General features: G+C 42.7%; 1 protein-coding gene across 1 annotated transcript in view; it reads left to right on the top strand.

Moving 5' to 3' along the window:
- LOC137345817 (probable G-protein coupled receptor 139) overlaps positions 1–17,155 on the top strand; it is a 28,549-nt gene extending 11,394 nt beyond the window's left edge. Inside the window, exons 2-4 of the mRNA XM_068009065.1 lie at positions 11,400–11,558; positions 16,245–16,383; positions 16,426–17,155. Of these exons, the coding sequence (XP_067865166.1) occupies positions 11,400–11,558; positions 16,245–16,383; positions 16,426–17,155 (1,028 nt within the window). The remainder of the gene's footprint in view (positions 1–11,399; positions 11,559–16,244; positions 16,384–16,425) is intronic.
- Positions 17,156–22,660: the final 5,505 nt, after the last annotated feature.

Genomic DNA, 22,660 nt, shown 5'->3' with positions numbered 1-22,660 from the left:
AGCCTCGTTCTTTGCCGTCCTCCAAATTGGGATAAAAAATTTCTCAGTGAGGTATCTATGCTGTTTTCCTCCCTCAGCGTCTGCACCTAATCACTTCTCATCCTCTGCGATTTTAACCTCTATTTCAACACTCCTTGCTTTTTCACATCTGAATTCCCTGCCCTCTTATTCTCCCTAAATAGATCCCTCCAAGTAAAGTCCTCAACCCATATTAACGGCGACCCTTGTATTTACCATCTGACGTAGCTTGCCAGTCCCGTTGTATCAATCACAGATAAGGCTATCTCAGATCACGCTCTCGTATCACAAACAGCCCACATTTTCCTTCCACACCCGAACGTTGGCCTCCTTCTGTATCCATCAAAGGGAAAAAAAACTTATCCCACTATTCGCATACAGCTGCACTTTCAAGATCCCAGCTATCTAACTTCTGACCTCCATTAGCCCCAACATTTCTGCAGCTACTGATGCTTTTCAGGCACACACTCACCTCCATCTTTGATGCTCCCAGGCCCCAATAAAGCCGTTGCTCTCGTTCACCATTGCCGTTGCCCCAGCGAGGCCCTCAAATCTGCTCCCTTTAAGTTCAAGGGATGCAGGCTTGAACGGATATGGTGGTCAATGGGTTTAGCTATCCATTGCCAGATCTGGCTGGATCACATAAAGCACTATCGGGTCTCTTGTCATCTTCTAAACTGCTCAATATTCAGGATAACCCTGGAATGCAAGGATACACACTGCATTTTTTCTCTACTGAAATACGACCATTATGAACCCCTCTTCCCGGTCTCCTCCACCCTCACCTCAAGCAATAATTGCGAGAAACTCACGGAGTTCTTTGTCACTATGATTCGGACTGTCCGTTCAGTTGTCTCTGCCACGTACCTCCATTCCACTAGGCCACCGGGACAAACTTCCCCTAAAACTCCCCCATCTAAGCCGTGAACTCATCATTTTCTACTTTCTTTCCTATCTCTTCTCCTGCCCTCTCTGTGCTTATGTTACCCATAAAACCCACCTACTGCTACCACGATACTTTTCACACTAAACAAAACAGCTGACTACCCAACTTCCCCTCTTTGTCCCCATGTTATCATTATTGTAAACGGTCCTCGCTCTTCGAGCGCCATTAACATTCCATTAAATCTGCAGTCATCACCTCTCATACCCGCACCCCCCCCACGATGTTACGAGAGCTTCCCATTTGTGTTAATTTGTGCAATTTTGTGTTTTAAAACTGAAACGGAGTCGATAACGTTTTTTTGGCAAACCACACTGAGAGTTCTGGATTGTAAACAGTTACTGGAAGGCAGCTGTTTTGAAATATTTACCCAGCAGGGGTTGTTTCTGACTTGCGGAAAGATGTTTACACAGATTTGACTGGTTAAGATTGAAAGGGGTCAGGATGCTTGACTCTTGTGACATTGTCTTTGGTTTTGCATTGTACAGTGAGTTGCGATGGACAATGGTTTGAAAACAACAGATGCAGAAAACTTGCCAAAGGATCAAACGCCACCTCAGTCTGTTGCAGTTCTTTGAAAAAGCCTGTCAATTTTCTATAAATTGAGATGCTGAGAAGGAAGTGTGAGAGACTGCCTGAAAACCCTGTCACTGGATTTTCCGTGTAAATCAGCCCAAACTTTCAAGTCGCCTGACAACACTGTTCCAGGAACTTGTGGGAAGAAACCGGAGTACCCAGAAGGGACACACGCAGACACAGGGAGAACTTGCAAACTCCACACAAGCAGTACCCAGAATTGAACCCGGGTTGCTGGAGCTGTGAAGCTGTGGTGCTAACCACTGCGCCACTGTGCCAGTCCTCTTTTGTACTGAAGCTTTAAAAAAGAAATATTTTTTGATTTTTTTTTTTAGTTAACTGGTGTATGTTTGTGAGTGGCTAAGGTAATAAGGTACTTTTATTTTGTTCTCTGTGTTTACGCTCTGCTTCATTACTGGTTAAGACTTGTTTTTTTTAAATAAACTAATCATTTTGTTCCTTTATTAGAGAAACCCGTTTGGTGCATTTTATTATTTAAATATGTCTTACTTAGAGATACAGCATGAAACAGGCCCGTCGGCCCACCAAAGCTGTGCCAACCAACAGCCACCCAGTTACACTAACCTGCAGTAATCCTATATTCCCTACCACTTACTGACACTAGGAGCAATTTACAATGGCTAATTTATTTATCAAACTGCAAGCAAGCCTTTGGCTGCAGGAGGAAACCAGAGCACACCCAGCGAAAATCCACACAGTCATCGGAAGAATTTTTTAAACTCCACACAGGCAGTACCCAGAATCCAACCCAGCTCGCTGGAGCTGTGAGTTTGCAATGCTAGCCACTGCACCACTATGCCACTTGGGGCAAAAACGCAGTCTATGCTTGACCCTATCAGTAAGTGGGATGACAATTCAATGTACGTCATGACCAGTGGTGAAGGGGAACTAGAAGACGAAGTGCACACCTCCCTTCTCGGTAGTAACATCTAGCAACAGAAAAAAGAACTTTGGCTCTTGTTTCCAATTTTCTCCAACATCCTTCCAAACGGTCCCCATCTTTCCGAGAACTCCATCTTTGAATCCCTCCAACCAAGCTTCCAACCAGCCACAGTACCGAAGCTGCTATTACCAAATTCAAAAATGACTTCCTTCTCGATGGGTCTGTGGCCTTAGACATGATTGACCTCACCAGCCTCATCTGACGCCTCGCTCCAGTCATCCAGTTGCACGGCACTGCTCTCACTGGGTTCATTATTATCTCCATAATCATATTCAGAGAAACACTTGCGATAGCTATTTTCCTGTTCCTACATTGTTACAGTTCTGTGCTGCCAATTGAGGGTGAAGAAGTCTGTATTGCCTGCTCGGTGCCAGCTTTAGGGACATCTTCTCTGGACTGGAGAATAACTTGCAGTGGGAGGGGGAGTATCAAGTTGCCATGGTCCACGTTGATTATTAGCTGAGGGGGGAGCAAAGTGATGTAGGGCAATTAGGATTAGGGAGTTAAATGAGTGGCTCAAAGATTGGTGTGGGAGAAATGGGTTTCGATTCATGGGGCACTGATCACATTACTGGGAAAAGTGGGAGCTCTTTATCATTGGAATGTTCGTGCTGAACAGTGCTGGGACCAGTGTTCTTGTGAGTCATATAATCAGGGCGGTAGAGAGGGCTTTATACTAGAGGGGGCAAGGCATCACTTGAAACATGATGTGATAATTTAAGGAGAGAGGAGAGGTAAAAACAGAAAGGCAGGAATAGAGCAATGATAATCAGAGTGTGGCAGTAAGGTTACAGCATACAAACATAAGAGTGTGCAATCAGATATGACTAGAGGGAGTGAGAATAATAAAAAGGCAGAATTAAAAGTAATTTATCTGAAGGCACAAAGCATTCGCAACAAATTAGATGAATTGACAGCACAAACAGAAGTAAACAAGTATGATTTAAATGCCATTACGGAGACATGGCTGCAGTGTGACCAAGGATGGGAACTGAATGTTCAAGGGTATTCGACATCCAGGAAGAATAGACATAAAGGAAAAAGCAGGTGGTGTAGAGCTGGTAATAAAAGTTGAGATCAGTACATTAGTAATAGTGGATCTTAGATGAAAATATCAAGAAGTGCAATCAGTTTAGATACAGCTAAGAAACAGCAGGGGTTGCAAACGTTGGCAGAAATTGTTTTCGTCCAGCAGTGTCTAGCATTTGCAGAGTTAATACATGGTTTTAAACAAATTTACTTTCCTTTCAGGCCAAAAAAACCCAACAGGAATAGTTATTCAACCATAGCGAACATGAGAAGTTAAATATTGTATTAGATCAGAGAAAGGTTGCCAACTCGGTCTTAAGCCTGAGGAGTGGGAGCTTTTTAGAATTCAGGAAAGGGGGACCAATAAACTGATAAAGAAAGAGAAAATAGAATTTGCAAGTAAACTAGCAAACAACGTACAGATGGACTGTAAAAGCGTCTTTAGGTATGTAAAAAAACTCAGTAAAGACAAATGTGGGCCATTACAGGCAGAGATAGGAGAATTTATAATGAGGAATGAGGAAATGGCAGATAAACTAAAGAAATACTTCGTGTCTGTCTTCACGGAGGAAAATACAAAAAAAAACTTCGAAAAATTCTAGAGAACAAAGGGACTAGCAAGAATGAGGAACTGAAAGAAATTAGTATTAGTCAAAATGTAGTACTGACAAATTAATGGAACTGAAAGTTGATAAATCCCCTGGACCTGATGATCTACATCCCAGGGTGTTGAAAGTGGTGGTTATAGAGATAGTGGATGCGTTGGTGATCATCTATAAAAATTCTACAGACTCTGGAGCCGTTCCTGAAGATTGGAAGGTAGAAAATATAACCCCACTATTTAAGAAAGGAGGAAGAGAGAAAACAGGGAACTACTGGACTGTTAGCCTGACATCAGTAGTAGGGAAAATGTTAGAATATGTTACAAAGGATGTAATTAAGGCACACTTAGAAAATTGGGCAGTCAACATAAATTTATGAAAGAGGAAGCATGCTTGACAAAACTGTTGGAGTTTTTGTTTGAGGATCTAACTGGAAGAATACCAAAGGAGGATCCTGTGGGTGTGGTGCATTTGGATTTTCAGGAAGCTTTCAATAAGGTCGAACACAAGATGTTAGTAAGCAAAATTGTAATGCATGGGATTGGGGTAATATACTGGCATGGATTGAGAATTGGCTAATGACAGAAAACAGAGTCAGATTAAACGTGGCATTTTCAGGTTGGCAGGCAGCAACTAGTGGGGTATCGCAAGGATCAGTGCTTGGATCCCAACTATTCACTACCTATATCAATGATTTGGATGTGGGGACCAAATGCAATATTTCCAAGTTTGTTAATGACACAAAAATAGGTGGGAATGCGAGTTGTGAGGATGATGCAAAGATGTTTCACGGGGATTTAGACAGGTTATGTGAGTGGGCAAGAACGTGGTTGATTGGATATAATGTGGAAAATGTGAAGGTATCGACTTTGGAAGGAAAAATAACGAAACGCAGTGCATTTCTTATATGGTGAGAGAATGTGAAGTGTGGATATCCAAAGGGACCTGAGTGTCTTTGTCCATAAGTCAGTGACAACTAACTTACAGGTGCAGCAATCAATTAGGTAGGCTAAAGGATTTGCTTACAGCAGTAAAGAAGTCTTGCTGCAATTCTTTAGAGCCTTGGTGAGACTACACCTAGAGTTTTGTTGGCAGTTTTGTCTCCTTACCTAAGGAATGATATATTTGAAATCGAGGGAGTGCAACGAAGGTTCACCATATAGATTCCTGGGATGGCATCATCGTCATGAGTAGAGATTGAGGAGATTCGGCCTGTACTCTATAGAATTTTGAAGAATGAGATGTGATTCCATTTAAGCACACAAAATTCGTATAGAGGCCTACAGGGTTGATGCAGGAAGGAAACTTCCCCTGGCTGGGACGTCTAGAACCAGGGAGACACTCTCAGAATAGGAGGTATGCTATTTAGAACAGAGATGAGGAGGGATTCATTTACTCAGTTGTTGCTGAATCTTTGGAATTCTCAACCCCAGAGGGATGTGGAGGCTCAACCGTGAGTATACTCAAGACAGAGATCAATATATTACAAGGCATTAACAATATCAAGGGATATGGGGATAGTGCGGGAAACTGGGGTTGTGGTAGATCTGGTTGACTTACAGAACAGGAGCGAGGGCCTGAATGGCGTACATGTGCTCCTATGCTCCTATTTTGCCATGTACTGATAATTAGATCTTCCTTTGGGTGGGAAAAATACCCTGAAAAAGTGACGTCACAGGAAAGCTGTGACCTGATTGGCTGGTAGGGAATCTGTACCGAATTTGAAAATAAAACTGATAAAAATTGCTTAAAACACTAATTAACTAATTAATAAGTAGAGTGACTAAACCAGAGGGAGGAGATTACTGTATTTAGAAAGCATTAGATATTTATTGCAGAAATCTAGCACTAGGGACCACATAGTGAAGAGTATCATAATTTAGTAAGGATTTCATAAGTATTTATTTATTTTATACCAATTAACTAATTAGTGATAGAAATGACAGTTAGAGGGGTGAAGTGCTTCACCTGTGAAATGTGGGAAGTCCGTGATGCTTCCGGCATTCCGGGCGACTACATCTGCAGGAAGTGCACCCAGTTGCGGCTCCTCACAGACCGCATGGATCGGTTGGAGCGGCAACTGGATGCACTTAGGAGCATGCAGGTGGTGGAAAGCGTCAATGACAGGAGTTTTAGAGAAGTGGTTACACCCAAGAGCAGGCAGATAGATGGGTGACCGGTAGAAGGGGCAGGCAGTCAGTGCAGGAATCCCCTGTGGCTATCCCCCTCTCTAACAAGTATACCGTTTTGGATACTGTTGAGGGGGATGACCTATCAGGGGAAAACAGCAGCAGCCAGAGCAGTGGCACCACGGCTGGCACTGCTGTTCAGCAGGGAGGGACAAAGCGCAGAAGAGCAATAGTTGTCGGGGACACTATAGTCAGGGGCACAGATAGACGCTTCGGTGGACGTGAAAGAGACTCCAGGAAGGTATGTTGCCACCCTGGTGCCAGGGTCAAGGATGTCTCTGAACGGACAGAGGGCATTCTGAAGGGGGTGGGTGAACAGCCAGAGGTTGTGGTATACATCGGTACCAATGTCATAGGCAGTAAGAGTGATCAGGTCCTGCAGGGGGAGTTTAGGGAGTTAGGTAGCAAGTTAAAAAAATGACCTCCAGGGTTGCAATCTCTGGATTACACCCTGTGCCACGTGCCAGTGAGGCTAGAAATAGGAAGATAGTGCAGCTAAACACGTGGCTGAGCAGCTGGTGTAGAAGCGAGGGTTTGAGATATCTGGACCATTGAGCTCTCTTCAGGGACCGATGGGACCTGTACAAGAAGGACGGGTTGCATCTAAACTGGAGGGGCACGAATATCCTGGCTGCAAGGTTTGCTAGCGTCACTGGGGAGCGTTTAAACTAGTGTGGCAAGGGGGTGGGAGCCAGAGCAGTAGGACAGCTAGTGAAGTAAATGAGGAGGATATAGTAAATAAGACCAGCAGGAGTAAGAGGAAGAGCAGACAGGGAGATGTTGCTGAGCACAGCGGGACTGGTGGTCTGAAGTGCATTTGTTTCAACGCGAGAAGTATAACAAGTAAGGCAGATGAACTTAGAGCTTGCATTAGTACTTGGAAATATGATGTTGTTGCGATTACAAAGACTTGGTTGAGGGAAGGGCAGGAGTGGCAGCTAAATGTTCCAGGCTTTATAAGCTTCAGGCGGGACAGAGCGGGATGTGAAAGGGGTGGAGGAGTTGCATGACTAGTTAAGGAGAATATCACAGCTGTACTGCGGGAGGACACCTCAGAGAGGTCATTCAGCGAGGCAATATGGTTGGAGGTCAGGAATAGGAAGGGTGCAGTCACGATATTGGGGTTTACTACAGGCCTCCCAACAGCCAGCGGGACGTAGAGGAGCAGATATGTAGATAGATTTTGGAAAAATGTGAAGGTAACAGGGTTGTAGTGGTGGGTGATTTTAACTTCCCCAATATTGACTGGGAATCACTTAGAGCTAGGGGCTTGGATAGGGCAGAATTTGTGAGGAGCATCCAGGAGGGCTTCTTGAAACAGTATGCAGATAGTCCAACTAGGGATGGGGCCATTCTGGATTTGGTATTGGGGAATGTGCCCGGCCAGGTGGTCGAAGTTCCAGTGGGGGAGCATTTCGGGAGAAGTGACCATAATTCCATAAGTTTTAAGGTACTTGTGGATAAGGATAAGAGTAGTCCTCGGGTGAAGGTGCTAAATTGGGGGAAGGCGAATTATAACAATATTGGGCAGGAACTGAAGAATTTAAATTGGGGGCGGCTGTTTGAGGGTAAAGCAACATCTGACATGTGGGAGTCTTTCAAACGTCAACTGATTAGAATCCAGAACCAGCATGTTCCTGTGAGGAAGAAAGACAAGTTTGGCAAGTTTCTGGAAGCTTGGATAACACGGGATATTGTGAGCCTCGTCAAAAATAAAAAGGAAGCATTTGTAAGGGCTGGAAAGCTAGGAACAGATGAAGCACTTGAGGAATATATGGACAGTGGGAAGGTAGTTAAGCAAGGAGTTAGGAGGGCTAAAAGGAGTCATGAAAAGTCATTGGCAAACAGGATTAAGGAAAATCCCAAGGCTTTTTATATATATATAAAGAGCAAGAGGGGACCAGGGAAAGGGTTGGCCCACTCAAGGACAGAGATGGGAATCTATGCCTGGAGCCAGAGGAAATGGGTGAGGTGCTAAATGAGTACTTTGCATCAGTATTCACCAAGGAGAAGGACTTGGTGGATGATGAGCCTAGGGAAGGGAGTGCAGATAGTCTCAGTCATCTCATTATCAAAAAGGAGGAGGTGTTGGGTGTCTTGCAAAGCATTAAGGTAGATAAGTCCCCAGGGCCTGATGGGATCTACCCTAGAATACTGAGGGAGGCAAGGGAATAAATTGCTTGGCCATTGACAGAACTCTTTGCATCATCATTGGCTACAGGTGAGGTCCCAGAGGACTTGAGAATAGCCCATGTTGTTCCTTTGTTTAAGAAGGGTGGTAAGGATAATCCAGGAAATTACTGGCCGGTGAGCCTTACGTTAGTGGTAGGGAAACTATTAGAGAGAATTCTTCAGGACAGGATTTACTCCCATTTGGAGACAAACAAACATATTAGCGAGAGTCAGCATGGTTTTGTGAAGGGGAGGTCGTGTCTTACTAATTTGATTGAGTTTTTTGAAGAAGTGACGAAGATAATTGATGAGGGAAGGGCGGTGGATGTTGTCTATATGGACTTTAGTAAAGCCTTTGACAAGGTCCCGCATGGCAAACTGGTGCAAAAGGTGAAGTTACACGGGATCAGAGGTGAGCTGGCAAGATGGATACAGAACTGGCTCAGTCACAGAAGAGAGAGGGTATCAGTGGATGGATGTTTTTCTGAATGGAGGGATGTGACTAGTGGTGTTCCGCAGGGATCAGTGCTGGGACCTTTGCTCTTTGTAGTATACATAAATGATTTGGAGGAAAATGTAGCTGGTCTGATTAGTAAGTTTGCGGATGACACAAAGGTTGGTGGTGTTGCGGATAATGATGAGGATTGTCAGAGGATACAGCAGGATATAGATCGGTTGGAGACTTGGGCAGAGAAATGGCAGATGGAGTTTAATCCGGACAAATGTGAGGTAATGCATTTTGGAAGGTCTAATGCAGGTGGGAAGTATACAGTAAATGGCAGAACCCTTAGGAGATAAAAGCAAAATACTGTGGATGCTGGAAATCTGAAACAAAAACAAGAAATGCTGGATTCACTCAGCAGGTCTGGCAGCATCTGTGGAAAGAGAAGCAGAGTTAACGTTTCGGGTCAGTGACCCTTCTTCGGAACCCTTAGGAGTATTGACAGGCAGAGAGATCTGGGCGTACAGGTCCACAGGTCACTGAAAGTGGCAACGCAGGTGGATAAGGTAGTCAAGAAGGCATACGGCATGCTTGCCTTCATCGGTCGGGGCATAGAGTATAAAAATTGGCAAGTCATGTTGCAGCTGTACAGAACCTTAGTTAGGCCACACTTAGAATATTGCGTGCAATTCTGGTCGCCACACTACCAGAAGGACGTGCAGGCTTTGGAGAGGGTACAGAGGAGGCTTACTAGGATGTTGCCAGGTCTGGAGGGCATTAGCTATGAGGAGAGGTTGGAAAAACTCGGATTGTTTTCACTGGAACGACGGAGGTGGAGGGGCGACATGATAGAGGTTTACAAAGTAATTAGCGGCATGGACAGAGTGGATAGTCAGAAGCTTTTTCCCAGGGTGGAAGAGTCAGTTACTAGGGGACATAGGTTTAAGGTGCGAGGGGCAAAGTTTAGAGGGGATGTGAGATGCAAGTTTTTTACACAGAGGGTGGTGAGTGCCTGGGACTTGCTGCCTGGGGATCTGGTGGAAGCAGATACGATAGCGACGTTTAAGAGACATCTTGACAAATATATGAATAGGAAGGAAATAGAGGGATACGGGCCCCGGAAGTGCAGAATGTATCAAGATCGGCGCAGGCTTGGAGGGCCGAATGGCCTGTTCCTGTGCTGTACTGTTCTTTGTTCTTTGTTCTTTGTCACTCAGAAAAGGAGACTTGATCGAGAGCAGGACCACTTTTGGGTATAAGTAATGCAGAACGTTAGTCTGTTACAGGTGCAAAAAAGTTGATGAGAGAGTAAAGGATAGGCGAATAAGAAGTGCAAAGTGTCAAAGTGAACAGAAGTGAAGTAATTGTTTACATTATGATTGAAAGATTCCAATACATAAGAGACAGAATTACCTCACGCTGTACTGTAATGTAGAAAATATAATTGAATCAAAATTTAGAACATGAAAGAAGAGACATCAATGACACCGAGAAAGGACTGGGGAAAGGTAGTCTCGATGAGAAAAAAAAACAACAGTGAACTATCCCAGAAGATGTGGAAAAATAACTTCGCAACGAAGGCAATGAGGGACAGTATCAATCAGAGTAACAGCGAAATATCGTTCTACAGTCTAGAGATATTTCCACAAGTAAAAGTGGATCATAGAAAGCTCAATTTCCTCGAAGGTCCAGAGATTAAAAAAAAATACAGTGAGAGTTATGAAATCATGTACCAATTCCAATGCAAATGGAAATCAAACTGATTGTCCAGATAAAAATATCCTGGGAGGAAAACAAGATAGAAACGTTAATACAAAGTTTGAAGAAATATTGGCAAGCAACATTCAGGGAAATAATAAAGATATTTAGAAGCAGAAAAGAAGAAACGTAACAGTTAAAGAATGGGTACGACTCATTAAAATGACAGCAACAACAACGACAAAAAAAATACTGGAGGAAGATATTCTGGTCGGGATGTATTTAAAACGAATATTCTACCACAATATGCACCAAGGAACGCTGTAGAAGGAATGAAATAATGGAAGAGGAGGGAATGAATGTATTACACTGGTCGTGTGACAGAGTCTGGAGCCACATGACATAGATTGTCATAGGATAACATAGATTGAAGCCTGAAACATGCGAGACAATTAGGCATAGCCATCAACTCTCTGTAGGGAAAGAAAACAATGTATGACAAATTTAATAAGGTTATTTCAGAAACTCAAGTTGAAAATTTGTCTTGATGTTCTCCTGCGTGTGGAGGGGTTAATAACTATTTTACCTCAATTCACATTGAGATATAAACCAAACAATGTAAATTTCATCAGATGGTTACACTGATCAGATGTTCCACTCCCATAATAGCCAAGAACCATTAGAGCGAAAGAAGACTGATTTGTTTGTTCAAAAGACTATAACTAAATCATTGTGCAACCTAATTATCTCACCAGATTTCTCTCAGGTATAAATAAGGGGTTGGATGGAAGCTGCTTCGTTGGCTTGTCAATTAGAGCGATTACCTCCTGCACTAGCACCATATCGTTTACAGAGATGGATCGACCAATACTGGCTCAGATTGAAAACGTATACTATCCTATTCTGGCAGTGGTTGGAGTTCCTGGTAAGTCAATACCATCAGTTGTCACCATCAATCGGCGTTTAAAGGTGTCACTACTCTTGCTGATGCTGTGTTGTATATGTTTTGACTAAGGTTGGCTTCGTAGTTCATATTTACTGAGTTCAGCTAAAGGTTACCACTTTCTACTGAAACAATGATGCAATAACGTCAAAGAAATTGCCATCAATGTTGCTATTTTCTCGACATTTTCATGACCAACAAATTAAGTAACTTTGTTTTTCAGTTCCACAGAGCTGGGAACGCCATGACAGCAGCACAACATTGACTCACAGCAAATCAGAGCCCATTTTACTATGCATCCAATTCTCTTTCACATTAAAGTCGAACGAGCAGAAAATCAGGCACAGTAGAAAACTGGCGCCAAATAAATGTCGCTACTTTTGTGCTGGCGTCAAAGATCAATTCCATATACGGTCTCAGAAAAGGAGAACAGAGAGAAAGAAATTTTATAAAAGTTTGAAAGGGATAGACTCAGAAATATAGAAAGAGATTTTTAAAAAAGAATCAGCAGGCAAAGGAGGCTAAAGTGATAGGTGGGTAAATTTAACTTTGGTAGCCAGGCGTAAACCCAGTGCTATTGGATTGTAGCTGGTTTGAGCGCCTACTGGATTTTATTTTCAATGTACTTCAAAGGACGTAAAGAACCAGTTTATTCATGAATGTTCCATATGGAAGGAAACCTGCTGTCCTTGCCCATCTGGTCGATGGTGGGTAAAGATACACAACAACTTGGTTGACTTTTACATGCCCTCTGAAACTCCTGCCTTGAGAGAAATATCCACATCCTGAGAATCAGTGGAAATACGCACATTGGAAGTCGGAATGCTTTAGCAATTTCTTACCTATTCTTTCCTTGTCTTATTCTTCCATATCGGGATTTATTTTGTTTTTTTCCCCTACGTATTTGCCTCTTTCTTCTCCGTGTCTACTTCTTCAGCACTGCACGATATGGACAATGGATAAAGATACCTTCTGTGATTATCCAAAAAAATTCAGAATTTTTCTCGCCTTATTCTCACTTTATTGTTCCTTTTATTGTCCCATGCCATTGAACTGAAATATACCATCGTTCCGAAGTTGCTACAGAGTACTCCGAAACCATCTCAGATCAGATCTAAGCTCTGCAGTCCTGACACATCCAGTCGTGAATGGTGGAGGGCAATTAGTAAATAGGTGGAGGAGGTGGCTGCACAAAAGTCCCCACCCTCAATGATGGGGGATCCCAGCACATCAGTGTAAAAGATAAGGCTGAAGCAGTTGCATCAATATTCAGGGAAAAGTGCCAAGTTGATGACCCATCTCGGCCTCCTCCTGACGTCCTCTGCATCACATATGCCAGTCTTCAGCCAATTTGATTCACTCCATGTGATATCAAGAAACGACGGAAGGCACTGGATGCTGAAAAGGCTATGGGCCCTGACAACATCCTGGCAATAGTACTGAAGACCTGTGCTCCAGAACCTGCTATGCCTCTCGCCAAGCAGTTCCAGTACAGCTACAATATTGGTATTTACTCGGCAATGTGGAAAATCGCCCAGGTATGTCCTATACACAAAAAGCAGGATGATTCCAACCTGGCCAATTACCACCCCATGAGTCTACAGTCAATCATCAGTAAAGTGACGGAAGGTGTCGTCAAGAGTGCTATCCAGCGGCATTTCCTGAGCAATAACCTACTCAGCGACGCTCAGTTTGGGTTCCGCCAGTGCCACTCAGCTCCTGACCTCATTGCAGCCTTGGTTCAAACATGGACAAAAGAGTAGAACTCAAGAGGTGAGGTGAGAGCGACTGCACTTCACATAAAGGCGGCATTAGACTGAGTACAGCATCAAGGAGCTGTGGCAACATTGGAATCAATGGGAATCAGCTGGAAAACTCTCCACTGGTTGGAATCGTACCAAGTGCAAAGGAGAATTGTTGGGGTTGCTGGAGGTCAGTCACCTCAGCCCCAGGGCAACACTGCAGGAGTTCCTCAGGGACTGTCCTTGGCCCAACCACCTTCAGCTGCTTCATCAATGACGTTCCTTCAATCATATGGTCAGAAGTGGGGAAGTTCGCTGATGATTGCACAATGTTCAGCGCCATTCGCGACCCCTCAGACACTGAAGCAGATCGTGTATTCGCGCCACACAAGTGCCAGGCAACGACTGTCTCCAACTAGAGAGAATCTAACCATCTCCCCTTGACATTCAATAGCCTTACGATCGTTGAATCTTCCACTATCAATATCCTGGGGGTTACAATTCACCAGAAACCGAACTGGAGTAGCCATATTAATACTATGACTACAAGAGAAGGTCAAAGGCGAGTAACTCATGTCCTGACTCCCCAATGCCTGTCCACCACCTACAAGGCACAAGTCATGGATGTGATGGAATACTATCCACTTGCCTGAATGGGTGCAGGTCGAACATCACTCAAGAATCTCGACACCATCCAGGACAAAACGGCCCGTTTTACTGGCACCCCATCCACAAACATTCACTGTCACCACCACCGATGCACAGCAGAAGCGGTGATACACTGCAGAAACGCACCAAGTTTCCTTAGACAGCGCCTTCCAAACCCGCAACATCTATCTAGAATGATAGGGGCAGCAGATGCATGAACACTACCACCTGCAGGTTGCCCTCCAAGCCACTTACCATTCTGACTTTGAACTCGAACGCTATTTCTTCACAGTCACTGGGTCAAAATCCTGGAACCCCCTTCCTAACAGCACTGTAGTGTATCTACCCCACATGGACTGCAGCGGTTATGGAAGGCAGCTTACCACCACCTACTCAGGGGCAATTCGGGATGGGCTTTACATGTTGGCCTAGCCGGCGACGTCCACATCCCATGAACGAATAAAAAAAATGTAGCTCAAGCCAGGGTAACTTGTACAGCTTGGTGTTCAGAACAGGCTTCTGGTTACCCTGTTATTTAACACCTGATGCATAGCCATGCTGGCCTAGAATATCCTAAAATGAATCCTCATAAAGAAGCAGACAAAAGAGGGGAGGTGGCGAGGTGTTGAATGCAGAGACTGAAAAAAAAAGACACTGAGCACTGCAGAGAGAGGCAACCGAAAACATAAACAGAACAAATCCAATCCTGCTAATAACTGGCCCATCAGAGTGCTGTCAATCATCAATAAGCTGATGGAATGAATCATTGGCAGTTCTCTGAAGCAGCACTTACTCAGCCACAACTGCTCACTGATTTCCAGTTTGGGTTTCGCTGGGACATTCAGCTCAAGATTTCATTACAGCCTTGGTCCAACAATGGGCAATATAGCTGAATTAAAGAGATGAGGTGAGAATGGCTGCCCTTGACATCAAGGCAGCATTTGACCGAATGTGGCATCGTGGAGCCCTAGCCAAGTTAAAGTCATATGGAATCAGGGGGAAAAGTTTCCAGTGTTTACACTCATACTTAGCACAAAGGAAGATGTTTGTGGTTGTTGGAGCACAACCACCCCAGCCTCAGGATATCGCTGCAGGAATTCCTCAGGGTGGTGTCCTATGCCCAAACATCTTCAGCTGCATCATCACTTACCTTCTTTCCAACATAAAGTCAGAGTGTTCTTGCTTACTTATGATTGCACAGTGTTCAGTACAATTCACAGCTCCTCAGATAATGCCGCATTCTGTAACCTGCATACAGCAAGACCTGGACAACAGTTAGGCTTGAAGTGATAAGTGGCATGTAACTTTGGTGCCATACAAGTGCCAGGCAGCGAACATCCCAACAAGAAACAATCTAACCATCTCGCCTTGACTTTCCACGTCATTATCATCCGTGAATTTCCCTCCATCAACATCCTGGGGTTACAATTGAGCACAGACATAACTGGATCAGCCAGGTAATAACTATGCTTACAAGGGCAGGTCAGAGGCAGGGAATTCTGTGGCCAGTAACTCACCTCCTGACTCCCCAAAGCCTTTACTCCATCTTGAAGGCACAAGCCAGCAATGTGATAGAATACTCTACACATGCATGGATGTTTGCGACTCTAACAACACTCAGTAAGCTGAAACCATCGGAGATACAGTAGTTTGCTCAGTTGCCGCCCCATCCATACGCTTAAAAATTCACTCCCTTCACTATTGGCGCACAGTGGCAGCAGTGTTTACCATCTACAAGATATACTGCAGCAACTCAACAATGTTCTTTTGAAAGCACTTTCCAAACCGGCGACATATACCACCTAAACAACAAATACAGAAAACGCAAGCGAACACCACCAACTGCAAGTTCCCCTCCGGGTTACAAGCCATTCTAATTAAAATAATATCGCTGTTCCTTTATGGTTACTCCGACAGCATCCCCGAACACCCCCTAACAGGACTGTAGATGTATCGACAACACAGGAACTGCAGAATGTCAGAAGACGGTTTACCACCGCATTCTCAAGGACAATTAGGGATGGGCAATAAATTCTGGCCATGCCAGAGAAGCTCACCTCCGAAAAATGAGAAACAGAGGGGCAGTCAGAATTAGTGAAAGACGAGAGAGAGGGAGAGAGGACAAGGGATAGAAATATTGCGAATGTCGGGGAGAAAGCATGTGTCGATTCTCAAAAAAATATGCCCTGTAATTTATTGCATTTTCGGTACCTGCGGGTCATTTTGTTCTGACCATATGACTATATGATTAATTTACTTTTATCCTTCTCTATTGCAGCAAATCTATTCACAGTTGTGATTCTTTCCCATGGAAAATGCGGCCTCTCTAAATGCATCAATTATTATCTGCTGGCTATGGCAGCCACAGATCTGCTAGTCCTGATATTTGATGTCATTCTGTTTGAGATTAAAGAAATGTATTTCCCACGCTAATTTCTGAACCACACTCCTATCTGCAGTCTGAATTTCACCCTGGCAGTTGCTGCCATTGATTGTTCAGTCTGGTTGACAGTCGCATTCACCTTTGAGCGATTGATCGCCATTTGTTACCAGAAGCTGAAAGCAAAATATTGCACCACAAAGACTGCAGTAGTGGTTGTAGCAGTGGTGTGTGGGTTAACCTTATTACAAAATATTCCAATTTACTTTGCACAAGAACATGTTGAAATAATTGATAACATACACTGGTTCTGTGTTGCAAAACCTACTTTCTACATCTTACCTATTTGGAAGGCTTACTTCTTGTTTCACAATATTTCAACGCCGTTAATTCCATTTATGTTGATTGTTTTGCTCAATGCTCTGACCATCAGGCACATTCTACAGGCCAATAGAGTCAGGAAGGATCTCCGAAGGAGCAAAAATTATGGGAATCACAATGATCCAGAGATGGGGAACCGAAGAAAATCCATCATTTTACTGCTTGCCATTTCAGGCAGTTTTATCTTGTTATGGATGGTAAATATTCTCTATGAAATATGTGTGATGATTATAGATACTGAACTGTTCCAAACGGATTACACCAATTCTTTTACCATCATGGAACACATCGGATATATGCTTCAGCGTTTGAGTTCCTGCACCAACGCGTTTATTTATGCAGTGGCCCAGACTAAATTCAGAGATGCGTTAATGAAAATGATTAAATATCCCTATACTCAAATAATAAAGTTAATTAAATTAAATTAATAAGAATAAATTTAAACTACAACTTCCTATTCTCAATAACTGATCAGAACTGGTTCTTAGCATCTGTAACAGGTGTGCGATTTAACGATGACACTAATGAGTTGTGACCATCTAAATGTTGCCGGAGCCATCAAAAGTCCTCCACAATAAACCAATAACCACATCTGATACCGTTCAAAATTAACGATATTTAGGTTCTCTGAATGAACAGTCAGATATTGTGGCCATAAGTTCTATTAACCATAGTGAACAGGCGCACTTAAAAGTGAAAATGACCATTTGAAAAACATAATATTCCCTCTCCCCTAAGCCTTTGAACTCGATGATAATCTTTGTGGTCAGTGAGTGACGATCATTGTTTTGTCCTGCATTCAACTGGCCAGTCTTCAGGTTTAGCCATCCTACAGAGGCCGATTAGGACCCTTGCACTGCTGGGTCCACTGAAGCCAACTAACACAGAACAGACCAGGGATTGATCCTTTAATATTCCTGGTCAGTATTAGGGAGACCTTTCACTTTGGTGCTGTGAGCGGTGCCCTATTGCGCAGATTGTGAAAACACGCCATTAAACCATGATTCTCTCTGTGTATTAATGAATGATAATCACAGCCTGTTTATCTCAAGCACAAATTCCCAATGTGACGGTTGATGCTCTGGGCCAGTGGGCCAGATGTGTGGAGTTAGTAAATTAGCCTTCAGATAACAAGGTGGATAATTGAAAATAAAGTCAGTTTGTGAAAAATGTGAGTATGAATCGTTTCATTACGTTTCTCGTAAATGTCTCAAGATGCTTCAAATACAATTATTTGACTCAGTGTTTTAATGTTATACAAATTCATCTTGTACATCACGGGATTGCACAAACCAGCTGAAATGATGGTATAATAGACGTCAGTTAATGAGTGAAACCAACGCAATAAGCGTGTCTGTATATCCAATGAGGTGTGATGGACCTGAACTGTTCTCCTGCCCTTAAATATTCATTGAAGCTTAAGTCTATATGTTGTCCTCATATTTTGTGGCCAGAATGAATGTTGGCAGATGTAGTGTCAAATTATTAATCTGCTGCCTGGTTTACACATCCCTTTCACAACCCATCTGATTTTCATTTTATTTTGTTCAATAGATTCATAATACACAGGCACTGAATGTTAACAATTACTGCGTTTTGTTTATCAAATTCCCAATGTTCATACCATTTACAGAAAGTCCAGTGACGGTTTCGACATATTTAAATCTGTCAGACAGGACAATTAAGCATCATTTTCTACAATTCAGCGTGGTATGGGCTTTTTAAAAACTCTATTCTGTTACACAGGAATATAAAATCGTTTTCACACCCAGAAAGCAAGCCACAACCTTTATGACTGCAATTTCATTATTTCTTCTTAGTTGGTTTCAGGACTGTTCGTTAAACAGGCAGAGTTAGAGAGAAAGGGATTTAGCAACAGTTAAAAGGCCAGGGATAGAGAGAGAGTGTGTAGGGGGTGCGTGGGTGGGGGAGGGGGGGTGGGGGTGGTGGTGGTAAGAGAGAGAGAGAGAGAGAGAGCAGGAAGAAAGAACAGAGGCACGGATCAAGAGACAGGCAAGGACAGAGGTAGAGCGAGAGATGCAAGGGCCTACAACAGAAGGAGAAAGAGAGATACGGATAGAGAGATAAAGAAACTAGATTAATGGAAACAGGCAGTGACAAAGAGCAAAAGAGACAGACTAACAATTATACAATGTTATAGATAGAGAGGTCGAAAAAACATACATCCAATGCTCATTTCAAAGTTACTATTGATTCTGTTTCCACCACAATTTTCCATTGTTATATATCAGTCTGTAAAACCAATTGTCACTTCCCATTCATCTTTTTTGCCAGTTATCTTAAGTCTGGTTCTTCTGATTACCTAACCATCTGCCCTTGGAACCATTTTATCCTTACTTACACCATGAATATTCTCCTTTTAATTTCGAACACATCTGTTAAATCTCACAAAATACCTGCTCTGCTAAATGGAAAGTCATGTTTGTGCACTGAGGTTATTTCACGTGAGACACAATGAGCCCATGGGACCCTCTCCTTGCACTCATCCCATCCCCTCCGTCAGTTCCACTCCCATACACCTAGGCCTTCATTCTCTTCATCGTCTCCCATTCCTACTGCTGTGCTCTTTGCCCTTCCTTCTACTCTGTTCCCTTGCCTGCTTCTCCTTGACCCCTTAACGCCACACCTCCTCTTTCACCCCTCCATTGTCCCTAAATACTCTCCCATCCTTACCTCCCTCAACTCTGTCACCACCACATCTTTTCTATACCACTCCCTCCTTACCTCCTTCCTGTTCAGTTACTTCTTCTCCCCTTGCAACTCTATCCCTAGCTCCTGGCCCTGTGCATCTCCTCCTCCTGTCCCTACCCGATCCGACGTTTTATTCCCTTCTCCTCCACTATCACCCTCAATTCTCTCTTGATGCCCCTCCAATCTTCTGTCTACTTTCCCATACACTCCACTCTCTACCCAATCAAATCTCTCGCTCCGACCCTCTTAGAAGTGTTCTTAATGTTCAATTATTGTTTCGTCTTAACATTTTTTCATTAAAATCCACCTGGGTAACACCCTCTTTCAAGTCAGTGACCTTAGCTATCCTCCAGTTAAGTATTTTAAGCTTGTGTGTTCATTTCACCATAATTATTCTGAAACGTAATTTTATTATGATCGCATCTCCCTGGTACACCCCATTAAAACTTGCTCTACTTGCCCATTTTACTTGCCCAAAACTGCTTTCTTCGCATTAGGCTGGAGACAGACTGATCACAAAAAGTTATTTTAAAAGTATTTCAGGAGTTTGCACTCCCCCCTCCCCCCGGCCCCACCTGGTCCTTTACTCCGTTACCATCTCACTCTTTATTATGATAACTTACATCACACTTTGTCACTTCTCTAATATATTCTGAATTTGACTCTTCAACCAAATCAATCATTTTAAGTTATACAATAGATTATTTTATCAATATGTCTAACGCTCTTCTTTTGAAACTTCCCTACCTTTCCTGAATACAACTTGCAGCTGCATCTCACCAAACTTGTTTACCATGATACACACATTTTGTACATGCACTCCAAATCCACTCACATTTATCCCTGCCCACACCCACCCCCACACCCCTTGTTGAACTATGGTTTACCCCAGTGCGATTTGTCTGTCCCAATCCGCTGCACAACCTGTCTATCCTCTCTATTGTGCCATCAATCATTGGAAGTAATGTTCTGTTGTGGATGAGATTCTGAGCTGCAAGGACATCGAAAAACCCTAAATTTTGTCTCCTTGGGCTACGTATACAAATGCTTGGTGCATGGTGTCCCACATGAAAAGTGAAAATCCATATTCTCCGAAATTTCCATAAAAACCCAGAGGTTGATACCAGCATCTCGGAGTGTTTTCATTTAGTGTTTATTCACTAATTACGTTACAGAGCTAAGAATTCTCCCCTCGCAAAGTCCAAACTAGACCAACAGAGAGAAAAAGATAGAGGAGCAGAGTCGCCTCGTATCACAGGCTGGATTTGCAGGATCTGTAGGCTCAATGTAGTCCACTGCTTGTAAACCTTGAATTATCTGATGGTTATTAGATAAAGCTAGTTTTAATAGTTAGATGTAATTTGCAGGCTGAATAATAGATGGGAACAGTAAAACAGAAGGCAATACCGAGTAAGGAATTTTAAATTAAATTATAATCATCTGGTCGAGATTATTCCACCCTCAGGAGTAGTTTGTTACACAGCTTAATAACAAACTATATTTCTGGCTGAACAGACTTATTCCATAGACTGTTACCATGCGATATATGTAAATATTACATTTTGGTGCATTTTGCAGATTTCAGACTTCCAGTCAAACCTGAAGCCAAGTAACACATGAAATATACGTGTCGCTGAATGTCCTCGAGACATTTTGTTCCCCCCTGAAGTTCAGTAAAGTGGGAGTTCGGTAAACTACAACACCTGTCTGTCAATAGTTGCATAACTATAGCAATATATATGGGCTCCTTCCACTGAAATATGCTTTAATTGTGCTCCCCCTGCAGAGATTAAATCCATCGATTTCCATTCCATGTATATTATCGGTTCTCTGAGAAACTGAAATACGAATATTGGCCAATATATTTCAGACAAAGGCACATCCAAAAAAATCCCATTCTGATTAGAAGTTAATTTTTACACTGACAGTGTTAATGCCATAATTTTCATTTCAATCGGTCTAAGAAGCTGAATATCGAGTGGAGCGAATAGGGGTAATGGCATATTGCTGCAAAAGACAAGTCTGCTTTTTTTGCCAAGTGCAGTCATTCTTTTAAAGATTTATGTTTATATTAAAAGCTGTTACACATTATAAATATGTTGCATTTCAAATGCGTTTTTAATTGCTGCCTCAGGTGTACAGCAGCTTCCACACTTCAAATAATAACTGAGTTTATTCTTTGTCCTGACTCATCTCTGATTTGTCTACAAAATTCATCTGCCCACGCTCAGACCTTCGGTAACTCCTGCCAATTAACCCGTTATTTTGATCTAAATTATTTCGAAGTTACATGGCTGGGGAACAATCTAAAATTGAATGTTTGCTACTATATTGTGAGAATGAAACAATAAAGAGCCGGAAAGTTTTAATTTCGCTGTTATTAAATGAGGAAAGCACAAGAAGAACATTTGGTCGGATTTTTCACCTGCTTCCAGAAACCAAAAGCGTTGAAATATTGCTATCAGAATCGTGTTATCACAGCTATATCTGTACTGAATTATTGCTGGGAATATTTGAAATTCGGATAGTCTGGTGTATATTTTCAATTGACATAAAACAGCTATTTTCTGCTAATGGATCTGCAACACCGGATTTAATCCAGGAAAAAAAACAATTGGCAAACCATCCCACAATGTGTGTAGAGGAACAAGGATGTACATATTAAGCGACCTCCTTTTGCACAGCTTTAAATTCCTTTTTGATACAGTCAATGGAAATTACAATCCTGTCAGACTCGATCAGGGACACACGTCCGAAAATAGAAATTAGCGCGCGTATTTAAGAGCTGCATTTTTCTTTGTGGCAGTAACTCAGAATAAGTTGGCCTCTGTTTCCAAAAAGAAGTGGACCTTTTCGAAACGCAAGTATCTATTCTACAGAGTGTGGGAAAGAAAGGGAGAGAGATTTGAACAACAAACAAGGATTCGATTAATTGCAATGCAGAAAAGATGCAGAGCAATAATCCCTCAGCATCAACATTCCTGGTATTTTTTTAATGGAATTTTGTGACAATTCTTTTTCGTGCAGTTTTCAAAAGCAATTAAAATGTCTATAAGAGTTCACAGTTTTAAGAACTGCCGAACATCATTATAAACTACTGAACATTAACAGCTTGCTTGATCTCAAGGGCCATGATCTCTTCTAGTTACGTCATTTGAAGCATCTCACTTCTTGGTCTAGCTATGAGCTCGCGTCTGGAACCATTCTGCAACAGGGAGTTG

Source organism: Heterodontus francisci, chromosome 29 (genome assembly GCF_036365525.1).
Source record: "Heterodontus francisci isolate sHetFra1 chromosome 29, sHetFra1.hap1, whole genome shotgun sequence".
In the NCBI taxonomy this organism is placed as follows: domain Eukaryota; kingdom Metazoa; phylum Chordata; class Chondrichthyes; order Heterodontiformes; family Heterodontidae; genus Heterodontus; species Heterodontus francisci.
This window is presented reverse-complemented; position numbering and strand designations above follow the sequence as displayed.